Below are 20144 nucleotides of genomic sequence, written 5' to 3'. Positions count from 1 at the left end.
ACACACACACACACACATTCACCTCTCTCACACACAGACACACTCACCTCACACACACACATTCACCTGTCTCACACACAGACGCACTCACCTCTCTCTCACACACACACATTCACCTCTCTCTCACACACACACACACACATTCACCTCTCTCACACACAGCCACACTCACCTCTCTCTCACACACATGCACACATTCACCTCTCTCTCACACACACACACGCACTCACCTCTCTCTCACACACACACATTCACCTCTCTCTCACACACACACACACAGTCACCTCTCTCACACACACACACATTCACCTCTCTCACACACAGACACACTCACCTCACACACACACATTCACCTGTCTCTCACACAGACGCACTCACCTCTCTCTCACACACACACATTCACCTCTCTCTCACACACACACACATTCACCTCTCTCACACACAGGCGCACTCACCTCTCTCTCACACACACACATTCACCTCTCTCACACACAGACACACTTACCTCACACACACACATTCACCTCTCTCTCACACACACACATTCACCTCTCTCACACACAGACACACTTACCTCACACACACATTCACCTGTCTCTCACACAGACGCACTCACCTCTCTCTCTCTCTCACACACACACACACACATTCACCTCTCTCACACACAGACACACTCACCTCTCTCACACACACATGCACACATTCACCTCGCTCTCTCACACACACACACACACATTCACCTCTCTCACACACAGACACACTCACCTCACACACACACATTCACCTGTCTCTCACACAGACGCACTCACCTCTCTCTCTCTCACACACACACACGCACTGTCTCACACACAGACGCACTCACCTCTCTCCCACACACATGCACATTCATACATCTCTCTCTCTCTGTTCCTCCAAGTCGGTCTCCCCTGCCCCCGGCCCTGGACCCTCCTCTCCCGCCCCGTAGATGGCTCCACCATCCGGTCGCCTTCACGCCCAACCTTGCCCGTGAGTTTAAATTGAGGTTGCTGGTATTTCCAGCTCACCCAATCAGAGGCTGGCTTCTCGGTGCTTTGGCTGCTGATTGTCAGATTAGTGCGCCTATCAGAAGCCAACGCAGTGTGAAATCCGCCTCCAATTGGACGAGATGGAAGGGCAGCTTTTTTTTTTAAAGTTCAAAACTATTGGACATACAGTAGAACCCCTGGATGATTCCCACGGAATCTAGTTTGGGAAACCCTGCCTTAGATAGTAGCAGTGAGTTCAAAGAATCCTCATTAAGAACAATGCTCCGATCTAAATGAGCAGAGAGTTATGTATAATTAGACAAAATAGGGAAAAGTGCCAACGAGACTATTGGGTTCATGTCTGATTAACATCGCATCCCCCCCTGTTGAGGGATGTTTTTAATGTTGTATCTGTTTCAATTATTTGGTGGCTCGGTAAGTTGCCAAAGCAACAGCGCCTGAGAATTTTCTGTTTGATTTTCTGACCAACCACTGCCAACTCAAAACGGGCACTAGCTTTTAGAACAGTATTGAGGCTTCCTCTAGCTGTCCTTTTAATCCGTACCACACCGTTGTGATGGTGCACTGTGCCCTTTCTGAGTCGGATACTAATGTGTGCTTCGGAATGTCGAATTAGAGAGTGATTTGCGATGGGCAATAAGGAACCATCGGTGATGCCCAGACCAAACAGTGTCACATGGTCACAGAGAGAAACAGGGGGATTTTACCCCTTCATCCTGGGTTGGGTTCAAACCAAGTCCCGGGGGTAAAATCGCAACGAGATGTGCCAACCCGAAATATCCCCCTGTCAACTGAATATTTTACCAACCTTTACAGACCAGGCCCATCCCGACAAACTAAAGTTCAGTTCTTACCGGAACTTGGTTGCCAGGGTGATAGTCAAACTCCTCTTTCTCAGAAGTTAGTGGAACTCCAGGGGCAGAATAATTTTGCAAAGTTGTTCTTGTCAAGGTGCCCTCATTGGCTTGTTTTATTTTCTCCAAGGCATCCCAGTTAATAGTCGCATATGATGAACACGAGATCAATAACAACTTCAAGTTTGGCGTCATCTATCAGAAGATCAGACAAGTGAGTAATGACTACCCTTAAAAAAAAAATACAGGATTCGATCTTGGATTATACCAGCATTTATCAAAATAGCTTCACTCTATATTTATTAGGTAGGTTCTGATCACAACTTGCAGCTAATACCAGGCAATATTCTGCAATGTTAATGTGAGCTTGTTGACAGAGTAGGTACAGGGCCTGAGATAACAGCCACATCACTCACGGACGTATTTACATTCTCCTGTACATGCAAATGAGGAGACTTCCGGCGCCACAATTATAAAGGCGTTGGGCATGATTTAACGGCCTCATCACGCCCGTCTTGGTGTCGGGACGAGACCATTGAATCCCGCGAGAGGCCTCTCGCAAGATTCACGACGCTCGCAACGTCTCGCGAGATTCACCCGAACCGTAGCACTGCCCGCCTGGCACCTTGGCACTGCTAGGGTGTCCGGGTGGAACTACCAGGCTGGGAGGGGCACTACCAGGCTGTCCAGGTGCCACGGTGGCACTGCCAAGGGCCAGAGAGGGGGGGGGGGCACGCCCAGAAAGGGGGGAAGGGGAGACGGGGGTATGAAAGGCTGGGGTTGAAGCCTAGGTATGAAGGGGTCTCATCAAGGTTGGGGGATGAAGGGTGCGTTCCTGAGAGGCCTCTCGCGAGATTTACCGGCCTCATCACGCCCCGGGTCGCGTGCAGTGAGATTGCCCGCTAAGTGTGGTTGGATACTGAGCTGGATCTCACCCAAACTCGCCCAAAATGACACTAAAGGCTGGATTCTTGTGCCCTGACTGCCGCAAGATCGTCACAGGTGGGCGCGGACCATGTAAAGGTCCATTGACCTCAGGCGGGAATTTCCGGTCGCCGGGCAGATACGGCCAGAGAATCCCGCCCTCAGATGCCTTTTAGTTGAATCCAGCCCCATTTAAATATTGATTTCAACGTTTGCTTTGTCAGCCTTTACCTCACATCCTTTGGGATGCCACATATCCTCTAAAATAGACCTGGAAGAGCACTGGGCACAACAGTCATAACATTTAAGGCTATGGGCCAAGTGCTGGCAGGTGGGATTAGGTAGGTCAGTCGGGTGTTTTAATGTGTCGGTGCAGATTCGATGGACCAAAGGGCCTCGTCTGCAGTGTATTTTACTGTGATTTTGAATCAGTTTGTGTTTTGTTAGCTGTTTCCACCTGCAAACATGTGCGGGATCATGGATTTGTTTGCAGCTATAGATTTGTCACCTGAAGTGGAGGGCGGGATTCTCCATTCTGAGTCACCAGCAATGTTTCTACACGTTTGAGGGAGCACATGCGATGGTCTGATAGAGCAGACATGGCTGAATGAGAACTCAATGAGAATTTAATGAGGGCCGCAAAGCTCAATTGTTCATATTCCCGACTCTGACTCAGAAGGTTATGGGGTTCATGTCATACCCCAGAGTCTTGAGCACAGCATCCAGTTAAATGCAGCATTCCAGAGAATGGAACGGTTGGATATGTGGATTGGGTGAGGTAAAGGAGGATCAGCGGAGGTTTTTATCATCAGCATGGACCAGTTGGGCCGAAAAGCCTATTTCTGTGCTGTATACTTGCAGCAAGTCTCATATGTTCATCGGCTAGTCCCTTGTCACTTTTTTCAGGCTTATTAGAATATATCATGTGATAAGGGAATATCACCACCTGCAAGATCCCCTCCAAGTCACACGCCATCCGGACTTGCAAATATATCGTCATTCCTTCGCTGTCTTCCCAAAGGGAGATAACGTCCCCGAGCGAGCGCGTTTAGCCGCGTGTTTCCCAGCACTCGTAGTGCCGAGGACGACATGGCTATTCAACGTGACTCACTTTGAATAAGGGGCCTAAACAGTCGAAGCCGCACATTGCCCCGCCCCTTTATAATGGGGAGCTCTGCTCGCCAGCACTCCCCGTGGTAGCGAGAGATCGGGATGCCATTTTTAAATGACAACCCGATCTCCGAGGCCCTGAAAAGAATTCCCGACCTCCTCCCAGCCCAACTGCAAGATGGGAGGGACTACTGCCCCCCCCCCCCACCCCCACCCCAAACACCCATGGTAGGCAACACCGGCCCGATCGCTCACATACAAAAAAATGGCAGATTGGCACCTTGGCAGTGCCGGGGCACCCCCCTGCCAGGAGGGCATGCAGCTGGGGTTCTCCCCTTAGAGACCTCCACAAGTGCCGTTCCATCTGGTCCCCATTTTTAGGGACCAGTGCCAAACGGCGCTCGCCCGAGGTCCCCGAGGTGAAGGGATTGAATCCCAAAGCCTCGGGAATCTTCACATTCGAGTGAGGCTTACGGCCTCGCTCTAATATGCAGATTTGCTAACGGGTGATCCCACCCATTGTGGGCGGGATTCCCCTTGCAACGTCGCGCAAGATCGCATTGAATCTCGCGAGGTGTTGCAAGCCGGGTAGATCCCGGGAGCGGTGTCTCCCGGTTTTCACTGGCCACCCTGCGGCGCGCTGTTTTCCAGCGCAGCGTGGCCGGTGGATCAAAATCCTGGAACTCCCTCCCTAACAGCACTGTGGGAGTACCTACACCACATGGACTGCAGTGGTTCACCAACACCTTCTCAAGGGCAATTAGGGACGGGCGATAAATGCCGGCCCAATCTGCACTTGAAATTCGCAGAATGAATGAATTTTTAAAAAATAAGAAATCATTTGTTGCACTGACAGCTTGCTGCAAGTGGCTGAAACGTGCCTGAGTTCCAGCACTTCACTGCGTTTAGTTTATAAATACTAAAATACTTTGTTCCAGACCACTGAAGCGGAATTATTTGGGAACAATGAAGAAAGCCCCATTTTTCAGGAATTCTTGAACTTACTCGGAGACACAGTTGTGCTCCAGGACTTCAAAGGGTGAGTGGAAATCCTTTTACATTCTTAGCGGGGTTTGGGAATTCCAAAGACCCCTCTTCTTTCCCTAACGTGGAGACCGTTGATGCAGTTCATTTTACAAATGCAATGATTACCGCACTATTTTTAAAATTAAACAATCGGAAGCTTCCTTTACGTTGCACTGGTTAATCAAGCGCATTTCGACCAAAACGGAGTGCAAAATGTTCAAGGAATTTCAAGCGCAGATTACGCCCTGCGCAATTCAAGTTTCCACGATCCTTCGCGCCAGTGTAAAGAACCTAGTGCTAGAAGCCGGCCCCACTTTCCCAACTGGGTACCCACCCAGATCACATGATCACCTTGGCGGGTTTCGGCTACTTGGTTTCGCCTGCAGGTCCCAATGTTTAGAAAGGTCTTTAATAACTTTTATTGTCAATTTGCTAGCAGCTGATTATTATATTCCGTTGTGACAGGCAAATGATTCTGTACCATTCTTAAAGTCCTTTTGTCGTTATTCAAGAGCTGGTGGCGGGCTAGGCTCTGTTTAAAGACATTTGTTTTTTGTGGGAACTTAATTTTCAGCTAAATTAATAAAACAGTGCCACTCTTAAATACATTAAATAATCTTTTTAATGCAAATTGGTTACATTCTAAAGCGCTGTTGGCTTGTGGAAGATTTGTGTTTGACAATTTGCAAATGGATGGAAACTGAACCAACAATACTTCTTAAAAGTAGCACAATTTCGAGCACAATTTGCCCCCGGATCACAAATTGCACCCGAAGCGGAAACTCTTTCTTTAAGAGGACTTTTCACACTTTCCATGTTTCATGTGTTTGCTCATCAATGTACAAACATGCATAAGTAAAGTTTAATAAACCACGTGCAGGCTGTACCTTCCTGCAAAGAAAAGTGATATAAAATATCTTCCCAACGCAGCTTCCGAGGAGGCCTTGATGTTGCACATGGTCAAACAGGGTTGGAGTCTGTCTACACCACCTTCAAAGACAGAGAGATAATGTTCCACGTTTCCACAAAGCTGCCGTTTACAGAAGGCGACTCTCAGCAGGTGGGTCGAAAGAACGTTTGCGGTGCAAAAAGAAAGACCACTCTGCCCATCATTATCTGTGCTATCTCTCAGCAAAGTGCATCCCGCTCCCCTTGTTTGCTTTTCAGGGTGCTGCATCTTCCTCTGCTTCTGAAGTGTATCTCGCCTTCCGTTAAAAAGGTCCCCAGTGGGTCAGCACAGTGGCGCAGTGGGTTAGCACTGCTGCCTCACGGCGCCGAGGTCCCAGGTTCGATCCCGGCTCTGGGTCACTGTCCGTGTGGAGTTTGCACATTCTCCCCGTGTTTGCGTGTGTTTCACCCCCACAACCCAAAGACGTGCAGGGTAGGTGGATTGGCCACGCTAAATTGCCCCTTCATTGGAAAAAATGTATAGAGTATTCTAAAATTTTTTTTTTTTTAAAGATCCCCAGTTACAAAGCGTCCCGTGCTCGAACCAATGCTTTGTGTTTTTTAAATGATTCACCAGACATCCATCTTCCTTGTAGTGGCTGTTTTGGTGACACCCTGAGCAGAGGAAATAGTCTTCCCTGATATCCTATCAAAACCTTTCATAATTTTCATGTGCTTCATGGGGTCCGTGAGGGGCTTGGGCAGCCACTCACCCACAGACCCCTCCATAAGCTGGTCAGACATTAGATGATCCAGCTGTGATGTTCACGCAGGCAAGGTGGACGTGGCTATAGCAGCAGCCGCACCTATCAGCCCCAGGCAAAATTAGTTACCCTCCCACTGACCGCCCCAAGCTCTGGCAGGGGCGGTAGTTGTGGACAGTGGCTTCAGGCATAACCACCTTGTGACCGGCGACGGACCTTCAGGGCTTGGACTTTGACATTCCACCCCCAAAATCAGACTTGCCTTTTCCCTGTTTTAAGGGAACACAGGTTATTTTCCAGATAAAAGTGACCTTGGAGGTGAATTACTTTGTAGAAGTGAATGCACTGGTGTTTTAGGAACTTCTCCTTCCTTGATTGATCTACCCTTCACCTGACTGCCCCCCATCCTATTACTCAATCAGTTTCTGTTCCAGAAAGGCATCGTTAGCATCTCTTACAATGTCAGCCTGTCCTACATCACCAAAACATGATTATCCTTGAGATATCCTGCCTGGCTTCCATTCTTGCTCTGAATATGATTAATTTTGCCCTTGTGTTTCCTGGTATGTAAAAGCTATCGCAGTGAATGTTTTATGGGTTTGTTTTTTTTATCCCCACCCCCGTGAGTAAACTGATACGTCAAAACAAAATCTCATCTTTCAAAGAAACCACGGCTTCTTTCGTCTTGCTTTGTCAGTGTTTTCCAGGTCTTTTCTGCTCCTTGTCTCTTGGGGAGTGACAACCTGCCTAAGATTATCTGACCAGACAGATGGTAGGGGGTGATATTCCACTGCTGGGGCCATGGGGATGTCTCCTGATCATCTCACATGACTGGCAGAAGAGCCGCAGAATGTCTGGAAAAACAAAAATGGCGTTCGCACCATTTCCACAGCTTTGCTGCTAAAATTATGTCAGAGGATCAGGAGACACACTCCATTGGATCACCCCCACCCCGGTTTAGTGTCCAGCAGAAAGTTCAAACCCAGCACCTGCACAAGATCCTTTGATGTGTACTAACTGGACCTCCTTAAATTGAGTCTTCGCTGAATTTTGCACTAGCGCGACGTGAAGAAGGTAGATATAGATATAGATATAGAATTTACAGTGCAGAAGGAGGCCATTCGGCCCATCGAGCCTGCACCGGCTCTTGGAAAGAGCGCCCTACCCAAGGTCAACACCTCCACCCTATCCCCATAACTCAGTAACCCCACCCAACACTAAGGGCAATTTTGGACACTAAGGGCAATTTATCATGGCCAATCCACCTACCCCGCACATCTTTGGACTGTGGGAGGAAACCGGAGCACCCGGAGGAAACCCACGCACACATGGGGAGGATGTGCAGACTCCGCACAGACAGTGACCCAAGCCGGAATCGAACCTGGGACCCTGGAGCTGTGAAGCGATTGTGCTATCCACAAGGCTACCGTGCTGCCCACTCCCAGGGCCCTCTATTTCTGCACCTCCGTTAGAATTGTACCATTAATTTTATATTGGCTGTCTCACATTCTTCCTCCGAGTGTGCGCAGACACAAGCATCACGTGCATCCTGTAGTCCTGGGCATTATCAATAGAGACATACGGGGCAGTTTTGAGCCCACATCAGCCATGAGAATAAACGGCCACACGGGCCCAGAATATCGTGACAGTCAGAAAGCATGATTCTCACCTGTGAGACCTCATTTTCTGATTCCCCCCTCCTACCCTCGAGAAAGGGCAGAAACCCAAATCTATAATGTAAAAATCATTACCCGGACTTTGAACAGATTCCTGTTTGTTCTGTAGTTTCGCTCCACCGCAGGAAACGTGCTTATGATGAGATGGAGCATTGCAGCAAGAAAGATCGGGAGAAGTGTCAGTGTGATGACACAGCCCGGCTTGACCCCATCCACACCTAAATTTTGTTTGTGGTGGATCCATTGGTCAGAATCACAGCTTTCAGATGGCACGAGGGCACAGTGGTTAGCACTGGTGCCTCTCGGCACCGAGGACCCGGGTTTAACCCCAGCCCCGGGTCACTGTCCGTGTGGGGTTTACACATTCTTCCCGTGTCTGTGTGGGTCTCACCCCCACAACCCAAAGATGTGCAGGGTAGGTGGATTGGCCACGCTAAATTGCACCGAAATTGGAAAAAAGAATTGGGTACTCTAAATGTATTTTTAAAAAATGAATCACAGCTTTCATGTCATTGTGAAGCAGAGGATGGTGATAAACCAGCCTAAACAGAGGAGGGTGCACCAAAGTGACTCCTAGTTCTAGGTTCTCCTACAAGAGGAAACATCCTCTCCACATCCACCCTGTCAAGACCCCCCCCCCCCTCCCAAGATCTTATACGTTTCAATCAATCACCTCTTACTCTTCTAACTTCAGTGAATACAAGCCTGGCTTGTCCAACCTTTCCTCAGAAATCATTTCTTTTTTAAAATAAATTTAGGGTACCCATTTATTTTTTTCCCATTAAGGGGCAATTTAGGGTGGCCAATCCACCTAACCTGCACATCTTTGGGATGTGGGGGTGAGACCCACGCAGACACGGGGAGAATGTGCAAACTCCACATGGACAGTGACCCAGGGCCGGGATTCGAACCCGGGTCCTCAGCGCCGTGAGGCAGCAATGCTAACCACTGTGCCACCGTGCTGCCCTTCCTCAGAAATCATTTCCGGTATTAGCCCAGTAAACCTTGGCTGAACTGTTTCCAATGCATTTACATCCTTCCTTAAATAAGTAGACCAAAACGGTACACAGTACTCCAAATGTGGTCTCACCAATACCCTGAAGCATAATAACCTCCCTAATAAATGATAAAATTCAATTAGCTTTCCTTACTACTTGCTGTACCTGCGTACTAGCCTATTGTGATTCATGCACTCAGTCACCCAGCTCCCTCTCAACCTCAGCCCCCTACAGTCTGTCACTAATTAGATTATAGGCTTCCTTTTTATTCTCCGCTGCCAGTTAAGTGAAGAGATCACCTCATACCCCAGGCATATTATCCCTCCCGGTGTGAGTCAGCTGCTTGACAAGAAAGGTGGAAAAGGCAAAGGGGTCAGCAACTAGACATCCCAATATTAAACTCTGTGAGTTGATCAGTTTAAAACAATTATCCCATTGTTAGGAGACCAGGTTGGTGAAATATGAGAAAGGCAAAAGCAATGACTTACATATGCGTTTATCATATGGAAATTCAGATACTCAATCATAGCAGACGAGCTGCATAAGAATGCATGAGCAACCCCCTCAAAATGTAAAGATTTATTATTCATGGCTCGATCTATCAATGTGGGTGCTGGAGATCCAAATTTGAACTCCAATTACATTTCTGCTCCATCAGGTTTCTGCACTTTTCACCAATGTGTACTTCTTACGGTAAACGTACTTAGACAATATTGTCTTCGTAAAAGAGAAATATGAGGATACATTTGAGCGAAGCACCTCAGAGAAATACATTGTCTAATTGCGACCTCGGGTGACTGTCTGTGCGGAGTCTGCACGTTCTCCCCGTGTCTGCGTGTGTTTCCTCCGGGTGCTCCGGTTTCCTCCCACAGTCCAAAGATGTGCAGGTTAGATAGATTGGCCGTGCTAAATTGCCCCTTAGTGTCCAGGGATGTGCAGGTTAGGTTCCTGGGTTATGGGTATAGGGCGGAGTGGATCGGTGTAGACTCGATGGGCCAAATGGCCTCCTTCTGCACCGTAGGGATTCTATGATTCTATGATGAGTTTTAGAACCGGCCATTTCAATTTTCCCTGGTATCCAGGAATGTGATGTCTTCCTCGTTTAAGATGTGGAACTTGCTTTGGCTAAACTTTGAGTTTCTCCATAACAGCTACAAAGAAAACGGCACATCGGGAACGACATTGTAGCCATCGTGTTCCAAGAGGAAAACACGCCTTTTGTTCCGGATATGATCGCTTCCAATTTCCTTCACGCTTACATTGTGGTGCAGGTGGAGACTTCTTGTGCTGATAGAACTACATATAAGGTAACAGTTCTTGAGCACACTGGGTCAAAGAAATAGGGGGGGGAGAATGGCCCTCCTCCCACCCCCAACTGAACCAGCCCCAAAACAAAAATGGCACATTAATGCCGACTTGTCTCTCTTAGTGACTTTGACTTATTTGTGACATTGCTATCTTCTCTACTGTAAACTGAACATTCCACAGCAAGTGAAAGGCTCAAAGGGGGTGAAATTGATTTTTGTTAGTTGCATACATCGCACTCGTAGTGAACCAATTTTACACACCTTGTTCGTTGAAGCCATTCATAAATCAAAATCAGGAGAAGGTCATTCAACTGATGTTCATGTGAATGGCAGCCACTGTATATCTGCTTAAGGTGGGTTTAAATTCATTCAGAAAAACAAAACACTAACAATCATCTTCCCGTCCTTGGCAGGTTTCAGTCACTGCTCGAGAGGGTGTTCGTCTCTTTGGCCCCCCATTGCCCAGCCCGCCTGTGTTTAAAAAGGTGAGCGGGTCCAATTTCTGTCCAACAGAGTTTATTTTGCATATACAAGGTGGAAATCTTAAACACACAACAGGCGTCTCTTACAGAAAGGCCGTTGGGAGGGTGTTTCTCCTGGCTGGGGAGTCTAGAACTAGGAGGCTCGGCTAATCACAATCGGTGTCAATGACTTGGGTAAATGTCTGGTAGCTAAATTTGCCAATGATGCCTGGCTGGATAGGGAGGAAAGTCATTTATCAAGAGGAGGTAAAGAGTCAACAAAGGGTTACAGACATTTTAAGTGAGTGGGTAAGAAGGCTGACTGATGGAGTATAATACGGGGAAATGGGAAACTGTGCACTGTGACAGGAAGAATAGAAAAGCAGTATACTCATGAAATGGAGAGGGATGGCAGAGCTCTGCGTTATGGAGGGATCTGGGTATCCCATATGAATCACAAGACGTTAGGATGCATGTACAGCAAGTGATTAGGAAGGCAAATGGCATGGTCTTCATTGCAAGGGGACTGGAACATAAGAGTGGAGATATTGTACTGTAGCTGTAGAGGTCCTTATTGAGATCACATCTGGAGTACTGTGTCCAGATGTGGTCTCCTTATTTGGAAAAGGGATGTAATTGTGTTCGGAACAGGTTCACTCAACTCATTCCTCCGATGAGGAAATGGAAGGTTGTGAAGAAAGGTCAGGCAGGCTGGGCCTACACCCAGTGGAATTTAGAAGAACGAGAGGTGATCATATGGAAACGTAAAAGATCCTGAGGGGGCTTAATAGGGTGGATACTGGGAGAATATTTCCTCTTGTGGGCGAGCCGAGAACCAGGGGCCTCAGTTTAAAAATGCGAGGGCTCCCTTTTAAGACGAAGGTGGCGAGAATTGTTTTCTCTGAAGGTCATTAATCTGCGGCATTCTCTTCCCCAGAGAGCAGCAGAGGCTGGATCGTGGAATTTATTCAAGGCCGAGTTAGACAGGTTTTTGACAGACAAGGGGGTCAAGGGTTACAGGGGAAGGGCAGACAGGAAAGTGGCCTCGAGACCACGACCAGATCAGCCACGATCTTACCGAGTGGCGGAGCAGGCCGGAGGAGACGAGTGTTATAAGGATTTAGAACCTGACTCTTTCGAAATCAGGCAGCGCAATGGCACAGCGGTTAGCACTGCTGCCTCAGAGCGCCAAGGACCCGTGTTCACTTCCGGCCTTGTGTGACTGTGTGGAGTTTGCATTCTCCCCGTGTCTGTGTGTGTTTCCTCCGGGTACTCCGGCTTCCTCTCACAGTCCAAAGATTAGTTGGGGTTACAGGGATAGGGCAAGAGAGTGGGCCTGGATGGGGTGCTCTTTCAGTGAGTCGGTGCGCACATGATGGGCCAAATGGCCTCCTTCTGCACTGGAGGGATTCTATGGAAATTTGATTCCTGTGTTATTTAATGTATTTTTTTTAATTGTAACTCAACGATCTTCCGTCAATATAGTCCAGAGAACCATGATGCTGGTTCTCATATGTTACACAACTGTTTCTGAAGCACTGGTGTGTACCTATGTACTGTGCCAGAGAGTCATATAACATGGGTTGTGTCTTTAGACTTCTCTTCATTCCGTGCAGCCACTGTTGCCGAGTAGCTTAGCCGTTCTTGTTGCCTCTGTGTGGCAGCTGGCTGAGATCAGGGATGTATTGGCATAGGGTTAAACCTTTTCCACCCATCACTTTGGGGTGTAGCTGTGGAGTCTAGGGGGAAATACATCAAGTTATCCTGAAATGTATTTAACAAATCAAACCCCTGAAGACACACTTTTTATGCCTAGGGTCCTGAATTCAGAGAGTTTCTCCTCACTAAGCTTATCAACGCAGAATCCGCCTGCTACAAGTCTGAGAAATTTGCAAAGCTGGAGGTAAGAATGTACATTAAACATTGTGAGGAATACGGAAGGGTGATTCTTTCAACAATCTGGCTAATGCGGCATCCAAAATCAGGAGTGAAAATTGTGGTGCAACCTTCCTTTTCATCAAAGTAAAGTAAATCATAGAATCCCCACAGTATCATTTTGGTTAATGCCAAAGATTGGGACAATAAAATATACTTCACTGGTTTTTAAAAAAAGATATTCTTGGGGTGTGGGATTCGCTGGCCAGGCCAGCATTTATTGCCCATTACTAACTGCTCTAGAGAAGGTGTTGGTGAGCTGCCTCCTTCAACCCTTGCAGTCCATGTGGTGTAGGTGCACCCACAGTGCTGTTAGGAAGAGTGTTCCGGGATTTTGACCCAGCAACAGTGAAGGAACAGCGATATATTTCCAAGTCAGGATTGTGAAATGAAATGAAATGAAAATGAAATGAAAATCGCTAATTGTCACAAGTAGGCTTCAAATGAAGTTACTGTGAAAAGCCCCTAGTCGCCACATTCCGGCGCCTGTTCGGGGAGGCTGGTACGGGAATCGAACCATGCTGCTGGCCTGTCTTGATCTGCTTTCAAAGCCAGCGATTTAGCCCAATGCTAAACAACCCCGTTGTGGTGTGCTTTGTGTTGCTAAATTCAGGGCGGTTGGTGTAGTGTTCACAAAGACCACAAAATAGCTTTAACTTGAACAAAGCTATAAATTTATTAACACTACTAATTTGGATTCGACACATACTCCTAAATAATGCACAGTTGATAATTAACAGATAATCCACACTCACCTGCTACTTACCTCTGCACTTTTGTAAACTATGATCTGCTCTTACTCACACTATTTTTCCTTCAGTCTGTACTCTAGCTAACTCCTTCACTTCTCTCCCCCACGAGGCTTAACATCAATGTCTATACATGTAACTCAAGCTCCCTCTAGTGATTGATCTAGACATTTCGTTAACCCTTGCAGTTCTTACATTTATGATAATACAACAAGGATGGTGAGTGATTTGGAGGGAAACTTGCAGGTGGTGGTGTTCCCAGGTTTCCGCTGCCTTTGACCTTCTAGATGGTACGGGCCATGGATTTGGAAGGAGCAGGCATCTTTTGTTCATCTCCAGTCTAACATTTATACATTGTACAAAAAGACGACTCTTGTTGTATGTCACATTAAGTATGTTTTCAATCTCACTGCACAGAATCGCACACGGGCAGCGCTGCTGGACAACCTGCACGATGAACTCCACAGCCAGACACAGGCCATGTTGGGGCTGGGCTCTGATGAAGAGAAGATGGAGAATGGCAGCCATGGAGGGTTCCTAGAATCTTTCAAGGTAAAGCCGCCTATTCAGAAAAGCTGTATCCAGACCTGGCATATCAGGAACGTGGAAGTTTAGGAACAGGAGGCCATTTTCATTCCTTGAGCCTCCTCTGCCATTCAACAACAATCTTAGAATCATGCAGTACAGAAGAGGCCCTTGGGCCCATCAGGTCCGCACCGATCACGCCTGGTGTGACTGTGGCCTCAAAGCCACTCTCCAAAGCACCTCCATAACCCTTGACCCCCTAATCTATCAAAAACCTGCCTAAGTCATCCTTGAATAAATTTAATGACCCAGTTCCCATCTCTGGAGAACAGAATTGCACACACTAATGAACACCCTGACAGGAAAAAAATGTCCTCGTCTCAGTAGCAAAAGGATGGCCTCCTCTTCTTAAACTTCAGATGGTTTCTTGTCAGCTATTTGAATTCGAAAAGAACATAGAAACAAGAATGTGACATTGAACCCTTCAAGCCTGTTTCTGATTTATGGTTAGATAGTTTTGATTTGTATCTAAATCCATTTATTCACCTCTGTCTCATCTCCATTAAAACCCTTGCCTTACATAATCTAGCGGTTTCAGTTTTGAGGGAAAGCGTTTGACAAATGTTTCTGATTTCATTCCAATATAGCACGGTATAATGCTAAGATTATTCACCCTTCTAGACTTGTCAGAGGGAATGGCTTTGAAGCATCTACCCTATAGAAGCATTTTTATCATTGACCATCTACCCATTGAAACATTCTTATGATACATCTTCCCCATTGAATATCGACCCCCATGAAACATTTTTATCATTGTAAACACCTCGATTAAATTGCCCCATCAACTTTCTAAACTGAAGGAAATAAAGCAAGTTGATGCAACCAATCCTCACAACTTAACATATTACGCTGATATCGTTTTACTGAATATGCACTGCCAATGTTTCCTTATTGAGAATTCTGCCCAATGCAACTCTTCAAATAGCAGGTGATGAAGCTGAAACAACTGAAGTTTTATTTCTTGACTTTTGTATTCCAATCCTCTTCAGATAAAATGCAGAATTCCATTGATTTTTGATTACTTTTTGTACCTGTATCCTTAGTGATGTGTGTACATTGTTACACACAGGTGGAGGGGAGGGAGGAGTTAATATAAATAGCACTGGCTTCTCCTCTCTTTCTCCTCTCTCGACCCATCCATAAACAGAAAGGTGTTCTTGATTTGCTTAGCCATTTATAAGCAGTGGCATATTTCCCAACCCCATGGTTTTGATGTGATCCAATTTCTATTAATAGCCCCACAGCAAACTTGTAGGATGAACGCAAAGTCTTAATTTATTTGCCCACAACCAAAATATCGGAGGAGGGATGTTGCAACGTTGCATTCATACTGTAAAAGGAGGACGGAGAAAAGAAAAATTCACAATGCAGCAACAACAAAGAAACAAAATGGAGTTTCACATGGGTACCAGAGTCCAGAATCAAGATACTCCTTCATGGAGATCAACAGGGTGAAAGCCAATGCTGTATACTTCACTTTTCCAGTGGCATTTGCTACACACAATGGGGAAGGCACACAGAAATGAATCAGTCTTATAGACAATGGCACCAGCAGAAGTTCCAGCAGAAAGAGTGTAGATCAGGCCAGGAATTAAATTTGAGCAGAAGCCATTTCCTGTGAGGCTGCCTGTTGGATGGTAAACAGCAGACTGAGTTTCTGGTCACACAAGCTAGAAATCCATGCCACATGTCTCCCACCTCTTCATATTGTCTTTGACAAAGGTCGTATATCCCTTGTCTGGGCCCCCGAGATGGTTAAACGTCCCAACCACTAAGAACGGAAATGAAGGTTGCCGTTTGCCCTAGCAGATGATTAGGTTCCAGTTGGTCAGCCTGGGTTAGAACATGCTGATGAATTTGGTCTAGGCAGCCCTCAGGGGTATTGTTAGTGTCTCTTCAGAGATAACGAGGTGCTAATTTCTTTGATTCTGCCAGCTAGCTCCTTTAGTTTCAGGGTCACAAGTAGACGACGATTCAAGTATTAAGAAGATGTTACGATTTGTCTTTCTCAGATCCAGAATAATAGACCTCACACTTCCCCAGATTGAACTCTATCCACCATAGTTTTGTTCATTCATTTAAATCTGTCCGGGCCCCTTTGCAGCATCCTTGTCCTTCACTTTGAACCCATTGGGCACATGTACTTGGCGGGCCAGCATGTGATTGTGATTGATTTAGTGCTGCCGGGGATTGGGGTGGGAGGATGGGAAGGGTTAGTCCTCGGGGACAGCCGATGTGGAACTGTCTCAGGGAGCTGCAGACCTGTGAAAAACAAATACCGACTGAAAAGGTAGGCAGCGCAATCGGACGCAAACTTCAGTCCTCAGACATGTTTGTTAATTTTAAAAAATATATATTTTTATTGGGTTTTGGTATACATAACAAAATATAAATACACAGAGTAGTGATCCTTACTAGAGTGTGTACAGAAGGGGCTGATGGGTAATGGAAAGACCACAAGGGGGCAGCACGGGCATGTATAAAAGTGATGCCGACGGCCCTCCCCCTCACTTTGGCTGATGCGACTGTGAGGGGAACAGGAACGGAAATTTAACTCAGGGCTGCTAGTGTGGTCAGGCCTAGTTGCAGAGCATAGAAAAGTTGTAACCTCATTTACAAATGCAGTTCTTTAAGTAAGAGCTCACGCAGTTATTTAAGCTGTGTTGCTCAATAAGCCTACCATCAAACTTCTGGACGACTTCTCGCCTTCTTTCCAGAGGGTCTAGAGCAGAGGTGGGCAAACTACGGCCCGCGGGCCGCATGCGGCCCGACAAAGGTTTTTATGCGGCCCACCAATGAGGTGCCCGGAATCATAACCGGCATTTTTGAAAAGCCGCTGGGGAAAAGCCGCTGAAGTAAATGCGCTTATTCAATAAGCGCATTTACTTCAACGGCTTTTCCCCGGCGGCTTTTCAAAAATGCCGGTTATGATTCCGGGCACCTCATTGGCGGGCCGCATAAAAACGCGTGTAGTGGGGTGGATGAGTGGGGCTGTCTCATTGGTCGGTTTAGTTGGGTGTGCGACCAATAGGAGTCCAGGTTACAAACAATAAGCCTTATTATTGTTTGTAACCTGGACTCCTATTGGTCGCACACCCAACTAAACCGACCAATAAGGCAGCCCCACTCATCCACCCCACTACGCGCGTTTTTATCGTTGACTCGGCCAGGCTGTGCTTCTGTCAGTGTTAAGGATCAGCACAAGCAACTTGACACCTGATTTCAACAAACTGGTAAATGACTGCAGTCAGATGCATCATTCTCATTGACATTGTTCTGTTACTTACTGAGTTACTTTGTTTTTCAAATAAATGTGCTTTTTTTTCTTTAAAGACCTTTTATTTTGGCTATTTTAAATATTAATTATTTTACTTAATATACTATGCGGCCCTTTAAAATTGTGAATTTCTGAATGTGGCCCTTGCACGGAAAAGTTTGCCCACCCCTGGTCTAGAGTAACTGAGTTACCATCTCTACAGGTAACAAAACACACAGAACAATATGAATTTTACAAGGGGACAGCGTTATTTTCATTGCGGTCGGTTTTTGCTATTCACGTGGGTTTATTTCATTGTTTCTTTTTTTCGCTCTTTTTCCCTTGCCGCATTTACAAGTGGTCACTGTCGTCCCTGGTGTCTCCTTTCCTGCCTGTGTTCCCCTCTCTTTTCTCCCTCCTGGTTCCCTCAGTTGTTGTTCCTGCCCTTCCCCCCCCCAATCCCCCCTGTTCCCCCCCCCCCCGCCCCACCTCTCGTTTGCCCCCTCCCTTCCCCGGCTCTCTTGCTGTGTTTGGTTGCTAGAGGCTGCAGCAGAATTGGATTTTCTGGCATTTCGAATTTTGCCACCTGCAGCCTCTGTCTTGCAGCAGCGTTGAACAGAGAAGCTTTTCAATCCCAATCTTTAATTTCGCCACTGCCGCATTAGAAAAATCAAGTTTGGAATGATTTGGAAGAGGCAGCTAAACCTCCTTTTTAAAAAAAAAAATCCTCGACTGCTCTAATCTGCAAAGTAAAAAGAACACAAAAGGACATTGGTTTTAGCTACTAGTGAGCCCTGACATACTGACAAAAGCTTTCACAGCTTTCAAGGTGAAACATGCCTCACATTCCAGGCCCAGTCTTCTTCGAACAATTAATCTTCCACTTTAAGCAGGGAGGAGAAACAAATACCTGCCCAAAGAATGTTAGGGGCGGTTTTGTTTGTGTTTGGGGAATGGGTTTATGGGATGGGACAAAACAAACTGGTAAAGAAACCACCTCAAATGGAGCTGAAGCTTGTGAAACAGACACTGTGCCGGCCAGAATTGTAGCTTTGGCTCTGATGCTGTGCTCACAGATGGTGACCGCGAATGTCTGCAGATATAAATGAGGATAAACTTGGCAACCTGTTTGGAAAGTAAATCCATGGGTTAAGCTCCACTGACATTTACAGATCTAAAATAGGAACATAGGAATTAGGAGCAGATGTAGGCAATTCAGCCCCTCGAGCCTGCTCCGCCATTTTATCAGATCATGGCTGATCCCTTCCTGGTCTCAAATCCACCTCCCCAAATCCCTTTAACCCATTTTTTAAAATCAGAAATCTCCGTCTTGAAACCATTTGATGGCTCAGATTCCACCGCACTATGGGGCAGCGAGTTCCATAGGTTCACCACCCTCTGCGAGAAGTAGTTCCTCCTCATCTCAGTTTTAAATCTGCCGCCTCTCAACCTATAACTGTGACCCCTCGTTCTAGATTGCTCCACAAGGGGGAACATTTGGTTTACGTTCACTTTATCAATCGCTTTTAGTATTCTATATACCTCAATCAAATCCCCTCTCATCCTTCTGAGCTCCAGCGAGTATAAGCCCAAACTGTTTAATCTCTCCTTGTACGTCAACCCTTTCATCCCCGGAATCAATCTGGTGAACATCCGAATGGTGCTTTACAGATCCCCATCTAGAGGTGGGTGGTAGGTCGGTCTGCACTTGTGTTTTTAAGAATGGGATAGGTTTTGTCTGGTCACCAGCCACCCGTGATTCAGCATTAAATTGGTAACCCTGGCCAAATGTTCTGAATGGCAGCAGCGATAACAATAACTTGCATTCCTATAGGGCCTTTTTAAAAAATAAATTTAGAGTACCCAATTATTTTTTCCAATTAAGGGGCAATTTAGCTTAGCCAATCCACCTATCCTGCACATCTTTGGGTTGTGGGGGTGAAACCCACACAGACACGGGGAGAATGTGCAAACTCTATACGGACAGTGACCCAGGGCCGGGATTCGAACCCAGGTCCTCAGCGTTGTAGGCAACAATGCTAACCACTGCGCCACCATGCTGCCCCAGGGCCTTTAATGTAAATCGCACTTTGGCAAAACAATAGGAAGCAAAAAAGATACTGAGGCACATATGTAGATGTTAGGACAGGTGAACGCTTGGGACAAGAATTAGGTTGTTAATGAGCATGCTGAAAGAGGCAGAGAGGCTGAAAATGCAGCAGCCGATGGGAGGGGAGTGATGACAATTGAGGGATTTGCAAGAGGCCAGAGTCGGAGGAGCACAGGGATCTCGGACGGCCGTAGAGCAGGTTTCGGAGATGGAATGGAGAGAGGTCTCCATTCCACGGGAGGTATACGCGCAAGGATGGAAATTGTACAATCAAGGCATGGCTGGACCGTGGGTCAGCAAACACAGGAGAGGTGGGTGAACTGGACGTGGCGTGAGTTGGAATTTTGGATGAGCTCAAATATACAGAGAATATCACATTGGTACAGAACGGGATGTCCCTGTGTGTTTGGAGCTAAGGCACAATTTTGGAGCAGATTATGGGCCGCTATAACCCTGTATCCAACGAGCTTCACTAT

At 46.7% G+C, this 20144-nt stretch overlaps 1 protein-coding gene across 11 annotated transcripts in view; it reads left to right on the top strand.

The window, feature by feature from the left end:
- rap1gap2a (RAP1 GTPase activating protein 2a) overlaps positions 1–20144 on the top strand; it is a 499188-nt gene that overhangs the window by 452292 nt on the left and 26752 nt on the right. For all 11 annotated transcript variants that reach the window (XM_038814443.1, XM_038814438.1, XM_038814441.1 and 8 more), the window contains 7 exons: positions 2010–2093; positions 4852–4952; positions 5870–5999; positions 10417–10572; positions 10986–11057; positions 12850–12936; positions 14135–14269. In XM_038814443.1, the coding sequence (XP_038670371.1) occupies positions 2010–2093; positions 4852–4952; positions 5870–5999; positions 10417–10572; positions 10986–11057; positions 12850–12936; positions 14135–14269 (765 nt within the window). The remainder of the gene's footprint in view (positions 1–2009; positions 2094–4851; positions 4953–5869; positions 6000–10416; positions 10573–10985; positions 11058–12849; positions 12937–14134; positions 14270–20144) is intronic.

The sequence above is a fragment of the Scyliorhinus canicula genome, chromosome 12, assembly GCF_902713615.1.
Source record: "Scyliorhinus canicula chromosome 12, sScyCan1.1, whole genome shotgun sequence".
NCBI lineage: Eukaryota > Metazoa > Chordata > Chondrichthyes > Carcharhiniformes > Scyliorhinidae > Scyliorhinus > Scyliorhinus canicula.
Note: the sequence above shows the minus strand (reverse complement) of the source record. Positions and strands in the feature narration are given on the sequence as shown.